Source organism: Schistocerca gregaria, chromosome 3, assembly GCF_023897955.1.
Source record: "Schistocerca gregaria isolate iqSchGreg1 chromosome 3, iqSchGreg1.2, whole genome shotgun sequence".
Classification (NCBI taxonomy): domain Eukaryota; kingdom Metazoa; phylum Arthropoda; class Insecta; order Orthoptera; family Acrididae; genus Schistocerca; species Schistocerca gregaria.
The window spans coordinates 786,535,102-786,550,710 of NC_064922.1; the positions used below are offsets into that span (position 1 = coordinate 786,535,102).

The following is a 15,609-nucleotide window of genomic DNA, read 5'->3' on the forward strand; positions in this document are numbered from 1 at the left end:
CATTCACTACATGTTTGAGTATACATAGTCTCCAATGATCAGAATTCATATTGCTTTGCCGGTAAAGGATATCATCTTGTTTTAAATAATATTGACGTATCTTGCCACTACTCTCGGCATTCAGATCATCATATTTTTCTTTAACCATCCTCAATATTTTGTCTGCGTCCTGTTCCTGTTTGATGTTCCGCAGAATCTTGCGTATATGACGCTCGCCTTCGACACCTCGCGTAAAATGAATCCTTATATCTTTCTGGTGTGGATGCGCAACATTAACTGAATCTTGTTCTTCTGATAGCCTTGACTGCGCATCCGGTACGACATTCTGCTTTCGTGGTATGTACTGAATTTCAAAACTGTATTGCTGAAGCATTAACGACCACCATTTTAACCTATTGTGCATCAATTTGCAATTCATCAAGAATGATAATGCTTTGTGATCTGTCACTATGACAGTATGCCTTCCAAATAGATAAAAACAAAACTTTTCGAAGCTCCAAACAATGGCAAGTGCTTCTCTTTACGTGACAGTATATTTTTGCTCCCAGCTTGTGAGTACGTGGCTCGCAAATGCGATAGTATGATGTTCAATAACTCCATCGACTTCAATTAATTGATATAATTCTGCGCCAAGCGCAAGATCACTTGAGTCGGTGCCAAGGTAAAAATTTTCACTTAAATCCGGGTGGTGAAGGATAGATGCTTCACACAGTTGCTTTTTATTGAATCAAACGCTTCCTGATGTTCATGAGTCCATTTCCATATAGCATCCTTTTTCGGCAAGTCCATTAAGACAGGAGAAGATAGGCAGCATCCAGAAAGAAAATGACGATAAAAAGTACAGAAAACAAAAAACATCTTAAGTTGCTTATGGCACTTAGGTGACGGAAAATTTCTTACTGTGTCCATTTTTGTTGGATCCGGTTCCTAAATGCTTCAAGTATACGATGAATAATTTCCAAATGTTCTTCCCATGAAGCTGTGCTAATCAAGACATTGTCAACGAGAAGCATTACATGTTTCAACAAATCTTCATCTAAAACTGTTTCCAAAGCTCTCATAAAAGCCGCTGAAGAAATAGAGAGACCAAAAGGCATTCTCTGAAATTGGTAACTTCTACCATTATAAAGAAATACTGTGTACTTTCTACTATTCTCTTCTAGCATTAACTGCCAGTAACTACTAGTCAAATCAAGGCTACTTAGATATTTGACTCCTTTGAATCTTTGTAACAAAAACTCCAGGTTTTCTGGCTGATCACGCTGTCATAAAATTATGCGATTCATTGCACGGGTGTCAAGAACAATGCGAACTGTGCCATCCTTCTTTGCTATAGCATGTACTGGGCTCGAATATTTACTATCTGAACGTTCAGTTATTTGATTATTCAACATCCTATGTATTTCCTTGTTAACGGTTTCCCTTTTTGCCAATGCTATTGTGTATGACTTACTGAGAAATGGTTCATGGTCCTTTGTTTAATTTTACAAATATATCCTTTAATTAATCCTGGTATCTTTGAAAATATATCGACGTAGCATCTCAGTAGTTCCCTCAGTTCTTCTCGTTCTGCTTCAGTCGAGTCCACTAACGCTCTAATCTTGGTTTGAACACAATTTAGAGTAAACTCCTCATTCCTCTCTTGCAGATTAGCGCAGTTCTCTGAATTGTTTAAAGTGACAGCTTCATATTCTCCACTCTAACGCATCATCCTGATTTTCAAGCCTGCAGCGCCCTTACTATCCATAATAAACCCTTTGAATACAATTCTTCTTTCTTTATTATCTCTCCACGTCCACAGACAATTCCCCTCAAAATTAATACAGCATCTCATCTCTGACAACCAATCAACTCCGAGAACTAGCCTAACATTGAGAGAACCAACGATTAACACTCTCTGCTCATATTATTCCCCTTGAATACAAAATCTTAGTAATGCTTATCCTTTAATTGGTTTGCTTCAGTTTCCAACTGCACTGACAATATGTACGCCATTAACAGGAAATGTGGGAAAAGCCACAAGATTGTTTAATTGCAAAAATAGATTTTCAGAAATAGTACTTGCTTCGCTAGCTGAATCAATTAGTGCAGTCATAATAATACCACATACTTCGACTTCCATAAATGGCATCAGAATTTCTTTATTAGTTTCTTCATTTTCTCAACACAAATCTTCGTTGACATCATTTACATGTTCACACTTTATGGCATTTATCATAATATCCGACCCTTGTCCCTGTGACAGAGTTTGGGAGCGGTTCGTCTCCGAAACTTTGCTTAGTTTAACTGTTCAGAATATTGCTGATTGTGATCGCGGCTTCTTGCACGTTCTGGCAATCGATACTGTCCTCTGTCTCTGTCATTCTGTGGCCAGTTCGGCGGATGATTTGACCTGAATCCGTCTTGTACATTGTATTCATTTCTCCTTTGTCTATCGTCGTCTCGACGATCAAATACTTTCAGTCGTTCGTAACTTGGGATTCCTTCCCACGCTGGGCCGTTATGACAGATCGGGTAATTGTTATTACTGTGTCGCTCACGTTGATCGTGTTCGGCCTTGATCAATTCCATTCGGTCAATTAGCAAACACATTTTCGTGTGAGTGCTAACTTCTCACGCCACAAAAATGGTAATTTCTGGATTAATATAAGCATTAGCTCTTTTTCTTTAACCAGATCGTCCAAGTATGCATTGTTATTCCAGTACCTTTGCATAAACTCACACATTGTACCGTGATGTCTTGCATAATTTGGCGGTGTGAGAATTTTTGATTTTACATCCCACTGTTTTTCTTTATACCGAAATTTTAAAAAAAATGCTGTTTCAAATTCTTCATACTTGGTTTAATTGTTGGATACACTTATGCCCCAAATATGTGCCCCACCCTTCAAGTGACTGATGCAAGTATCAATTTTAGCATGTTCTGTATAATGCCTCGGAAACGCATGTTTGAGTTGTCTAATGAACGCAACTGCGTGGATGCCTTGTTTTGGTTCATATTCATGAAATTTTCGACCGCTCAGTCCATTGTCAACAATTACTTGCGGCAAACCAACAATATTGTTATCTGGTTCACGTAATACTGCATTAATTTCATTGCACAAAATTTCTTTATTAATTGCATTTGACATTGTGTCGTTGTTTGTAACCTTTTGTCGTATCTCATGTACCTCATCACTTAGTTCATCACATCACGTTTGTATGCCGTTTACACTCTTAATGAACGACTCTTTGTTGGCATTACAAGAACTTTTAATTTGGACGATTTCGTCATCTTTAGCCTTAACTTTGTCATTAACATTGCAAATAAAATCTTCCATTTGCCTACACCGTCCATTAACTGGAATTTTAAGATCTGTAATTTCCTGCCAATGGCCTCATGTTTGTCTTGACATGCTTTTTAGAGCTCATCATGCTTTTGTTCAAATTAGCTGGTGAGTTCCGGTCGCAAATTTCTAATTGCATTAGTCAGTGTCTGATAATCATTTTTGATTTCCTGGTGGAACTTTCTTGTTTCCTCATAAAATTTTGTTATTTCCTCATGCACCACTTTATTTTCTTCATGAAAAGCTTTTATTTCTACATGCGCCTGTCTATTTTCCTCATGAAGGTTTTTGATTGCTTCTAACAATTGAGATATACAATCTTTACTGACAATAGCAGTTTTTTTTTCCCTGGATAACCATCGGTGTTGAACTTCTGTTAGGCAAACTAAAACTAAGAATACCACTGCCCTCTGTCGAATTAACTGTAGTGTTTTCCATCACATTAATTTGTTCTCCGTCAACCACGTTATTAAATTGTCCTCCCTTGTCTTTAGTAACAGTAACATTTTGTTCTGAATTAGTCATATTAACACTGTTCATAACAATCACTGTTCGTTATAACTTATGCATGCTCTAAATTGAGAAGTTCACTCACAGCTTATAAGTCGGAAACACTATTGATTATTCCTTTTCCTGTTCATTCCTACACAATGTTGAGTTCACTTAATTTCGAAGCGCTACTGTGCTGAAATGCTGCGGACTCACCGTTTGCTGTGTTGTCCTCTCTGTCGTTTCCGAAGATCGCTGTGGAATGGAAGTCCGACACACGCATCGCCATATGTAACCTCCCCCCAGTTTCGCAATGAACTACATTATTCGCATATGCTGTAGGTGAAGTTATATTTTAATTATTTTAGCATAATATATATCTTTCCTCCTTGTCATGAGACTCATTGTTGTCCACTTCCATTATTGTGAAAACTACTAAATGATAACATCCCCTTTCTTAAATGCTGGACTATCCTCTCACACCCGACTTCCACCCACAGACTCCAACACTCGACTACTGCTTACCCACTCGCACATTGTTGACTGCACTGCAGTCTTTGCTTAAACCATGTATGATCTCTGCATAGTGCGTAATTGATACTACTTAAGGGTACTGTACCCTTACAGACTGAAATAAATAATTTCAAAAGTAAGGAAACTCCACATTAGACTTGAGACAGCTAAAGTTGCAAAGTGTGTAATGAGATGCTAAATTTTCATTTCTGGTGTTTTGATTGACAAATTTTGAATTAACTCCAAATCTAATATTTAAGAGTTTTGAAAGATTCTTGAAACTTAAATAAAACTTTTGGGCAATTAGAGAAAATTCAATATTGTATATAAATCAGCGTTGTCACTCTTCAGAACCCAGTTTAACAATGTCAGTTACTGTTGTGTTTATGTGATGAACATACTTTTAATATTATTGATTGTTTTCATTGACGGTCATGTTCTGATATTCAGTACATGGTTCGGGTAATTATGTGCCTATGTAAACATCATATAAAATGAAAGAGACAAGCTTAATTGATGAAGAGCTAAACAAGAGAATCCTTCCTCTCCTCAACTTTTAATCTCCTGCTTTCTTCAAGTGTATAGTCTGTTCAACAATTAGGAAACACAAGATAGGTACAGTGCAACATCGTTATCAGATTTAAGTCTTTCATTTTGCTTATCAGTCTCTTGTAATGGCCACATACTATTGAGTGCTCCATACACACTCCACAGGCTTTTAGCTTTTTCAGTTTATCAAGATGCCATTATGATTTGTCACTCACTTTGATGCTGTGTGATTTATCACTTTGTTACAACACAGGTCTTCAATATGAGATGACGGGTGCTAGAGGGAGGTCAGAATATATTGCCACTACTGGTTAACAGTGTCTCGTATGCTCTGCCTCACAGCACAGTTGCGTGCTGGCAACAATACAGGCTGCCACTATTATCCATGCAGTGTTGTGGTAGAACAGTAGGAACATTCCAGAGAAATAAATGATGGCTTCTAGAGTGTCAATGACACAGTCAGCATGATTTCAAATACTTGTACCATTGCTCACGTATATTTAATGAAGTAATGAATGAATAAACAGTTATCATGGACATATCTGACAAGTGCAGGTTTGCATCATATTTGACATATCTTCAGATGTCCATGTGTGACAAGCTTGTTAGCTGACTCAACAATTTTTTCATGTAATTTAATTTCACTCAACTTTCCTCACTAAACATGCTGCTAAAATTCTTTTACCCACTTCTAGAAATCAGGACATGAATGCAAAATTGTGTCTGTTATTTATGAGCTTTGTCTCAGCATAAAGTGATGCACCTTGGGGCCACGGTCACACCTGCCTTTTCTAATGCTTGATGCATTAAACATCATATTGACCACAGTTAATTTGAGTGAAGTCTCCTTACATTCTTGCCAATGAAATATGGTTGACTCTTTTAAACACACATTTTTAAGACAGCCACAAAATTTGACTAACCTTACTCTGCTATGAAATCAGCTGGTGCACTTTGCCAACTATGGCTATTTTAAAATCATGTTATTTATAAAATCTGATTTAAATATTTCCTATCTTTTGCCAAGATTGAAAGAAATAAATGTAATATTTTTAAAATTTTTAACTTATGTGAAAAATAATATTAGGACCTGTGCTGTAAATATTTACGGAATGTACAAGGCCAAAGATTAAAGTACTCTAAAAAAATAATTTTCTTTGTGTGAACATGCTTTTAGTGGATTTGAACATGTAATGTGATTGACATAGTGATGAATACGTGCATTCACTGACGAACCAAAACATAATGACCACAGCCCACCCAAGATTGAATGCCACTTGATGCTATTCCCATCATGTGATGTTATAGGGAAAGTACATAAACTGAGCAGAACGATTGGAGAGTCATTCTGATGTCAATAGCGGCTGGAAAGGGGGAAGTCCGTTGACACAAGTAAATTTTACAAAGGACAGATTATTATAGTGTGTCACCTGGGAACAAGCATCTCTGACATAGTGAAACTGTTCACATATTTGCTTTTGTGAGCAGCAACAGAAAGTGGATGAAGGAAATTACAACCACAATTAGATGGCAAGGCGTTTGATGCCTTCGCCACATCACAGAATGTACGGTTGGAGAATTACATGTTCTGCATAGCAGCTTAGTCAGTGATTTGTTTCAGAACTGACAACAGAGTACAGTACAGGTGCAGGCACAAATGTTTCGGGCACACCACTCAGCATACATTTTGAACATGAGGCTGTCCAGCAGATGACCCCTATCCATTCAGATGTTGACCGAATGACATCATTAGTTACGATTGCAGTGGACATGAGATCATTGGACCATGCCTCAATGAATTGGACCATGCACCAGTGAAAATGTTTCATGTGGTAGATGAATCACGTTGCTTGTTCCACTAGGTCCGTGGTCATGACTGGATACACTGCCATCAGCTGCATAAAACATTCACTGTGCCACGGGGACTGGCCAACGGGGACAGTATTGTGCTATGATGGTCTTTAAGCCCAGATTCAATAGTATCTATGGTAGTAATCAAAGGCATCATAACAGTTGTGGACTACATGAACATTACAGCAAACTACTTGCATTCCTTCATGCTTGACATCTTCCCCAATGTTGATGGCATCTTTCAGTAGGGTACTTGCCCATATCACAAGACCAGAATCATGGTACAGTGCTTTGAGGAACATGACAGTGAATTCATATTGATGTCTTGGTCAACAAATTCGCCTGACCTGGACCCAATGGAACACGTGTGGGAGATTATGTGCACCAGCTCTGCACCCACAAACTACAGGCATAATTTACAGGAATTGCTTAACCTTTGCATAGATATCTGGTTCTGCGTACCTGAAGAAAGCTACCAAGGACTTGTTGAATCCTTGCCATGTAAAAACACTGCTGTATTGCGTTCAAGCAAGTGCTCATGTTTTGGTTCATTGATATAAAACATAGTTTGGAAATTTAGTGAAATAAACTGTCTCTGAGGGGTGTTTTTGGAGGGACTGTTTATTGATCAAGCAAATCACATTCTTAATACCTTACCTTTTTATTTGTTTACTACCCACTTCATTCAATAGAAAGGCTAGTTTCAATATGCATTTTCAGTAGAAATAATTTAAACCATATACAATATGCACCTGAAATTACAACTTGGGAGATCAGCACTGCGTGTTAGGATATGGTCTGGACGAAAAACATGGATGGATTCTTACCAGAGAATGTATTTCGAGTATTTACCAAAAACTAAATATAAATTCAAGTACAATAAGGGGCAAAGATTCAAGATGCTGACAGACAAAGACAAAGTTATCATTTCCTGTTTATTCAGATTCATCGAAATGGCAGCTTGGCTATCTGTTATATTAATTTAGTAGTAATCTTTCATCTGACATTGAAACCTTAGGTTCTGATGGTCCAGGTAGCACTTGGGGAAAAAACCTGTGCTCACATTACAGTAACTCATCAAGTGAGAGGGGATTTGTAACATATTTGGCTAGTATCACATGGAGATACCGAATGCCATTCATTCATTCCTTCTATGGAAACCTGTACAGTGAGCACTGTTGAGATATAATACGGCAGCCTATTACTTTGTGTTTCCATCATGTCATAAAAAATTCTCACTTTCAAGATGTAAGCACATATTTACACATTCTGCATCAGTCTTTCAGATGTCTCCCTTAAAGATGCAGGAATATAGTGCATGCAATAATCTGCTTTATCCAGATGTGAACCCACTGATGATCAATTACAACCAATTGATAGGTCATTGTGGTAACATGGGTATTCTTTTCACTTCTTGGGTAACCATAGTAGGGTTGTCATCTCATGGCCTTGTTCAGATAATAAGACTTTTTAGCCAGTGCAACTTTTTTGATTGTTCTCCTATTGATTGGGACAAGTCTTTATCCATGAGTCACGTTAATTTTTAATACATAGGATTGATGTGTTGTTTAATTATTACCTGTATTTTTTTAATTTTTTTTTTTTTGTTGTAGCGTATGGTAAAAATGACAAAACGCATCAGCAATACACCTAATGCAACAAGTGGAGCATTTATGGGCTTTGATACTAGTGAATCAGATGACACAGAAACCTCTGACGTTGAGCAAGGGTACCAGCAAGATGATGTAAGTATCCTTACATTATCTAATTTTTACTAGTATCTTTGGCAGTAAAATTTTACTTAGACTAGAAGGGTTTGAAAGTGTAACATGCAAAATTATTTTTCTAATTGACATGGTACATTAGTAAGACACTGGATTGGTGTTCAAGATGATGCCACTTCAAATCCCCATTTAGCATTTAGCAACTTTTCTGTGGTTTCCGTAAATCATGTAAGGCACATGCTAGGATGATTCTTTTGAAAAGGACATGACCAGTTTCCTCCTCCAGTACAATTTGTGCTATACCTCTAATTACTTAATCCCTCCTTTTGAAGAATTCCTGTTCATTTGAAATGCAGATAATTTTTTTGTGGATTGTAAAATAAATGAATTGTAGTTGTTTGATTTGGGGCCTGAAAATGTAACAACTGTTTTTGGACAAAGGATCATCTATGTTTAGGAAATACTTAAACTTATGTATTTCAAGTCCGCAGCTCGTGGTCTCGCGGTAGCGTTCTCGCTACCCGAGCACGGGGTCCCGGGTTCGATTCCCGGCGGGGTCAGGGATTTTTCACCTGCCTCGTGATGACTGGGTGTTTGTGTCGTCTTCATCATCATCATCAATCATCCCCATTACGGTCGGAGGAAGGCAATGGCAAACCACCTCCACTAGGACCTTGCCTAGTATGGCGGCGCGGGTCTCCCGCGTCGCTCCCCTACGCTCGGTAAACGGAGTATGGGACTCATCATCATCATCATGTATTTCAAAGGATTTTAATTCTTACCATTTACTAGTGTTTATTACACCTATTAGTAAGTAATTACTTTCTTATACACTGATCAACCTCCTTGAAGAAAGAAACAAGTGACAAAAAATGTAGTGGACCTTTCTTATTGCTCATATGAATGATTCCTTAAGTTTAGACCCATTTCTGAACAACAGTATTGTAGTGAGGCTAAGTTTTCGTGCTGTCAACATTATCTATTGATATCCACAGAAACCACACATCATACTCAGCCCTAATGACAATCAAGACACTTCCGTCAGCTTTGTTATTCTGTTTTAGCAGCACTTCGACAAATTTCCTGAAATGTCATAGCTCCTCACCATGTCTGGCATTGTTATATCTAAAACATTCAATTACTTTTCTCGATTTCAACTCATTTACAGTGTTGCATAAAGTCACATTTCTTGGATGAAATGTCCAGTCTTAGGATTCAAAAATCTCATGATTTTGAACTTTGATTTTCAGTATTGCAAGTTTCCATTTTCCCAGCATTAGTTCTATTGTGAAACACATCCTCATATGGAGCTTATACTTTTGTAGTTAGTCCACCTAATTCTATTTCTGTTGTCTCAGATTACTTCACGTATAATCCAAGAATTAAATTTCACAGACTAATAAGTGTTATTTTAATCCCTCAAGTAAAGTTAGAATCTCAATTAGCTGACTGAAGATCCTGTTTACATCCCTCCCTGTTAAACATTGTACATTGCTCTTACTAGTATAATTTTTATCAATTTAAAGTTTACAATGTCCTGACAATAAATCTGTTGCATTACATTATTACATATATTGCAAGAAGCTTTATTTCATTTAGAATTCAATACTTTCATTTTAATTTGTTTTGAACTGCTGTAATTTAATACTTGTTTTCAAAACCTGAATGTGTTTGTTTTTGTGACTTTTGGTGTTTAAAAAGGCTGATTTCACCATTGCGAAATAATAAGACATTACTTCTTTAGTCTTTTTCCTAGAGTTTTTAATCTGCCTAGTGCATGATCAGCTTTTCAAGATTTGGTAAATTTTATTATATAACTTTGTGGCTGGAAGCTCTTCCTAATACCACAGTCGTCAAGGTTACCTAAGAGAGGAAAGTTATTTCCACCATCTGTCTGTGAATTATTTATACTTTGTTCTGTATGTAGTAGTGTTTTAATTGTTTGTTTATCATATTGTTGGAGGCGGAATTTGAGGACGAGCCCAGCATAGTCCTAAACATACACGGAAAACTGCTTAAAAACCATGTTCAGGCTGGCCAGTGTACCATCTCACAGTCATTAAGTTTAAGTTAGTTACATATTCCATGATCATTGTGCACTATAGATCGTAACAATGTGTAACAAGTGATTTTACTTTCACATCATGAATTAATTGGTACATGTGGCCACATTCTGAATATTTTGAAGTTCTTGCTGTTTTTACAAAAAGAAAGAAAAGATATACAGATGTGAGTTACTAATTCCTCTCCAACACCTTTTAGACATAATGGTAATAAAGCTTATGCTATGGAGTAGGAGGAGTCGTTTCTCAGTTTGTTATTAAATTTTACTTTGCTGTCCGTCAGAAATATTATATACTGGATAAGTGATCAAAAATTTTTTTTTCAGTATTATGCACCTTATTTTGTGCTAAAGATAATCTCAGTGTGGAGTAATGAATGTAGTTTTTCTTTGTGGCATTGTAACTGTGTACGCCATGCTCCTTTTGAACTGTAGTGGATTATTTACAACAAACTTCATGAGAGAATAAATATACTGTGAAACAGTAGTCATAATGCCCAACTCTGTAAACAGATGTCTACAAGATGACTGTGAGTAACCACCACATATTATTCTGATAGCACGTTATTGTTAGATGAAGACTTTCTTTCCTAAAGAAGAGTTACCCCAGAACACAATTCCACATGGCATTATCGAATATAAATATGCAAAATATGTGAACTTACTGATTTGTCTCTCCCTAAGATTGGCAATGACTCAAAGGGCAAATATAGCTGAACTAAGTTTTTAGGAGTCCGAAAATGTGCTTTCTCCAATTTAATCTCACCAATATGGACATGTAGGAATTTTGATGTTTCCATCCTATTTGTTATTTCCTCACCATGTGTTAACCTTATGATTGGTGAAGTGCCCCTATTTTTGCAGAACTGAATATGATGTGTCATTTTAAAATTGAGGGCGAGACAAATCACTGAAAAACAGTCAATGACACTTTTAAGAACACTGTGTACTATTTCCTATGTTTCTGTGTGTATGCTTGGATTGATCACAATATTAGTGCCACCTGCAAAAAGAACTAATTCTGCTTGTATTACATGAAAGATCATTCACATATATGGGGAACAATTGTGGACCTAAGGTTGAGCCTTGGGGAATCCCATATATATATATATATATATTAAAAACAAAGATTCCAAGACTTACCAAGCGGGAAAGCGCCGGCAGACAGGCACATGAACAAAACACACAAACACACACACAGAATTACGAGCTTTCGCAACTGGCAGTTGCTTCGTCAGGAAAGAGGGAAGGAGAGGGAAAAATGAAAGGATGTGGGTTTTAAGGGAGAGGGTAAGGAGTCATTCCAATCCCGGGAGCGGAAAGACTTCCCTTAGGGGAAAAAAAGGACAGGTTTACACTCGCACACACACACACACACATATCCATCCGCACATACACAGACACAAGCAGACATATTTAAAGGCAAAGAGATCTCTGCCCTTAACTCTTTGCCTTTAAATATGTCTGCTTGTGTCTGTGTATGTGCGGATGGATATGTGTGTGTGTGTGCGAGTGTACACCTGTCCTTTTTTTCCCCTAAGGGAAGTCTTTCCGCTCCCGGGATTGGAATGACTCCTTACCCTCTCCCTTAAAACCCACATCCTTTCATTTTTCCCTCTCCTTCCCTCTTTCCTGACGAAGCAACTGCCAGTTGCGAAAGCTCGTAATTCTGTGTGTGTGTTTGTGTGTTTTGTTCATGTGCCTGTCTGCCGGCGCTTTCCCGCTTGGTAAGTCTTGGAATCTTTGTTTTTAATATATTTTTCCCATGTGGAAGTTTCTTTCTGTTTTATTTATATATGATTTCTTCCCAGTCAGTCTGAAACTCAGATTCGATATGGATATGGCTCACCTCTCTGTCTCACAGGGTATCTGTTGAGAGGCCGGAGAAATGTGTGGTTCCTGAAGATGGGCAGCAGCCTTTTCAGTAGTTGCAGGGGCAACAGTCTGGATGATTGACTGATCTGGCCTTGTAACACTAACCAAAATGGCCTTGCTGTTCTGGTATTGCGAACGACTAAAGCGAGGGTGAACTACAGCTGTAATTTTTACTGAGGGCATGCAGCTTTACTGTATGATTAAATAGTGGTGGCGTCCTCTTGGGTAAAATAGTCCCCCGTTCGGATCACTGGGCGGGGACTACTCAAGAGGATGTTGTTATCAGGAGAAAGAAAACTGCCATTCATCCGAGTGTGGAATGTCAACTCCCTTAATCGGGCAGGTAGGTTAGAAAATTTAAAAAGCGAAATGGATAGGTTAAAGTTAGATATAGTGGGAATTAGTGAAGTTCAGTGGCAGGAGGAACAAGACTTTTGGTCAGGTGAATACAGGGTTATAAACACAAAATCAAATAGGGGTAATGAAGGAGTAGGTTTAATAATGAATAAAAAAATAGGAGTCCGGCTAAGCTGCTACAAACAGCATAATGAACGCATTATTGTGGCCAAGATAGACACGAAGCCCACGCCTACTACAGTTGTTTATATGCCAACTAGCTCTGCAGATGATGAAGAAATTGATGAAATGTATGATGAGATAAAAGAAATTGCTCAGGTTATGAAGGGAGACGAAAATTTAATAGTCATGGGTGACTGGAATTCAGGAGTAGGAAAAGGGAGATAAGGAAACATAGTAGGTGAATATGGATTGGGGCTAAGAAATGAAAGATGAAGCAGCCTGGTAGAATCTTGCGCAGAGCATAACTTAATCATAGCTAACACATGGTTTAAGAATCATGAAAGAAGGTTGTATACGTGCAAGGACCCTGGAGATACTAAAAGGTATCAGATGGATTATATAATGGTAAGACAAAGATTTAGGAACCAGGTTTTAAATTGTAAGACATTTCCAGGGGCAGATGTGGACTCTGACCACAATCTATTGGTTATGAACTGTAGATTAAAACTGAAGAAACTGCAAAAAGGTGGGAATTTAAGGAGATGGGACCTGGGTAAACTGAATGAACCAGAAGTTTTACAGAGTTTCAGGGAGAGCATAAGGGAACAATTGACAGGATTGGGGGAAAGAAATACATTAGAAGGAGAATGGGTAGCTTTGAGGGATGAAGTAGTGAAGGCAGCAGAGGATCAAGTAGGTAAAAAGATGAGGGCTAGTAGAAGAAACATTGAATTTAATTCATGAAAGGAGAAAATATAAAAACTCAGTAAATGAAGCAGCAAAAAGGAATACAAACGTCTCAAAAATGAGATCGACAGGAAGTGCAAAATGCCTAAGTAGGGATGGCTAGAGGACAAGTATAAGGATGTAGAGGCTTATCTCCCTAGGGGTAAGATAGATACTGCCTACAGGAAAATTAAAGAGACCTTCGGAGAAAAGAGAGCCACTTGTATGAATAGCAAGAGCTCAGATGGAAACCCAGTTCTAAGCAAAGAAGGGAAAGCAGAAAGGTGGAAGGAGTATATAGAGGGTCTATACAAGGACGATGTACTTGAGGACAATGTTACAGAAATGGAAGAGGATGTAGATGAATATGAAATGGGAGATACGATACTGCGTGAAGAGTTTGACAGAGCACAGAAAGACTTGAGTCAAAATAAGGCCCCCGGAGTAGACAACATTCCATTAGAATTACTGACAGCCTTGGGAGAGTCAGTCCTGACAAAACTCACCCATCTGGTGAGCAAGATGTATGAGACAGGCGAAATGCCCTGAGACTGCAAGAAGAATATAATAATTGCAATCCCAAAGAAAGCAGGTGTTGACAGATGTGAAAATTACCGAACTATCAGTTTAATTAGTCACAGCTGCAAAATACTAATACGAATTCTTTACAGACAAATGGAAAAACTGATAGAAGCTGACCTAGGGGGAGATCAGTTTGGATTCCACAGAAATGTTGGATCACGTGAGGCATTACTGACCCTACGTGTTATCTTAGAAAATAGATTAAGGAAAGGCAAACCTACATTTCTAGCATTTGTGGACTTAGAGAAAGCTTTTGTCAATGTTGACTGGAATACTCCCTTCTAAATTCTAGAAGTGGCAGGGGTAAAATACAGGGAGTGAAAGGCTATTTACAATTTGTAAAAGAACCAGATGGCAGTTATAAGAGTCGAGGGGCATGAAAGGGAAGCAGCGGTTGGGAAGGGAGTGAGACAGGGTTGTAGCCTCTCCCCGATGTTATTCAATCTGTATATTGAGCAAGCAGTAAAGGAAACAAAAGAAAAATTAGAAGTAGTTATTGAAGTCCACGGAGAAGAACCAAAAACGTTGAGGTTCGCCGATGACATTGTAATTCTGTCAGAGACAGCAAAGGACTTGGAAGAGCAGTTGAACGGAATAGACAATGTTTTAAAAGTAGGATATAAGATTAACATAAACAAAAGCAAAACGAGGATAATGGAATGTAGTCGAATTAAGTCTGGTGATGCTGAGGGAATTAGCTTAGGAAATGAAACACTTAAAGTAGTAAAGGAGTTTTGCAATTTGGGGAGCAAAATAACTGATGATGGTTGAAGTAGAGAGGATATACAATGTATACTGGCAATGGCAAGGAAAGCTTTTCTGAAGAAGAGAAATTTGTTAACATCAAGTATAGATTTAAGTGTCAGGAAGTCGTTCCAAAGTATTTGTATGGAGTGTAGCCATGTATGGAAGTAAAACATGAACGATAAGTAGTTTGGACAAGAAGAGAATAGAAGGTTTCGAAATGTGGTGCTAGAGAAGACTGCTGAAGGTAAGTTGGGTAGATCACATAACTAATGAGGAGGTATTGAATAGAATTGGGAAGAAGAGAAGTTTGTGGCACAACTTGACAAGAAGAAGGGACCGGTTGGTAGGACATGTTCTGAGGCACCAAGGGATCACCAGTTTAGTATTGGAGGGCAGCATGGGGGGTTAAAATCGTAGAGGGAGACCAAGAGATGAATACACTAAGCAGATTGAGAAGGATGTAGGTTGCAGTAAGTACTGGGAGATGAAGATGCTTGCACAGGATAGAGTAGCATGGAGAGCTTCATCAAACCAGTCTCATGACTGAAAACAACAACAACAAATGTTGTATAGGTCGACAATGTACCATTTTTAAACTATGGAATCTTGGTGCCATGTGCCCCTATTGGTCATGGGATTGCCCTGT

General features: G+C 38.0%; 1 protein-coding gene across 1 annotated transcript in view; it reads left to right on the plus strand.

The window, feature by feature from the left end:
- Positions 1-15,609, plus strand: part of LOC126354232 (dnaJ homolog subfamily C member 16) — a 162,753-nt gene that overhangs the window by 136,386 nt on the left and 10,758 nt on the right. Inside the window, exon 12 of the mRNA XM_050003727.1 lies at positions 8,342-8,473. Within this exon, the coding sequence (XP_049859684.1) occupies positions 8,342-8,473 (132 nt within the window). The remainder of the gene's footprint in view (positions 1-8,341; positions 8,474-15,609) is intronic.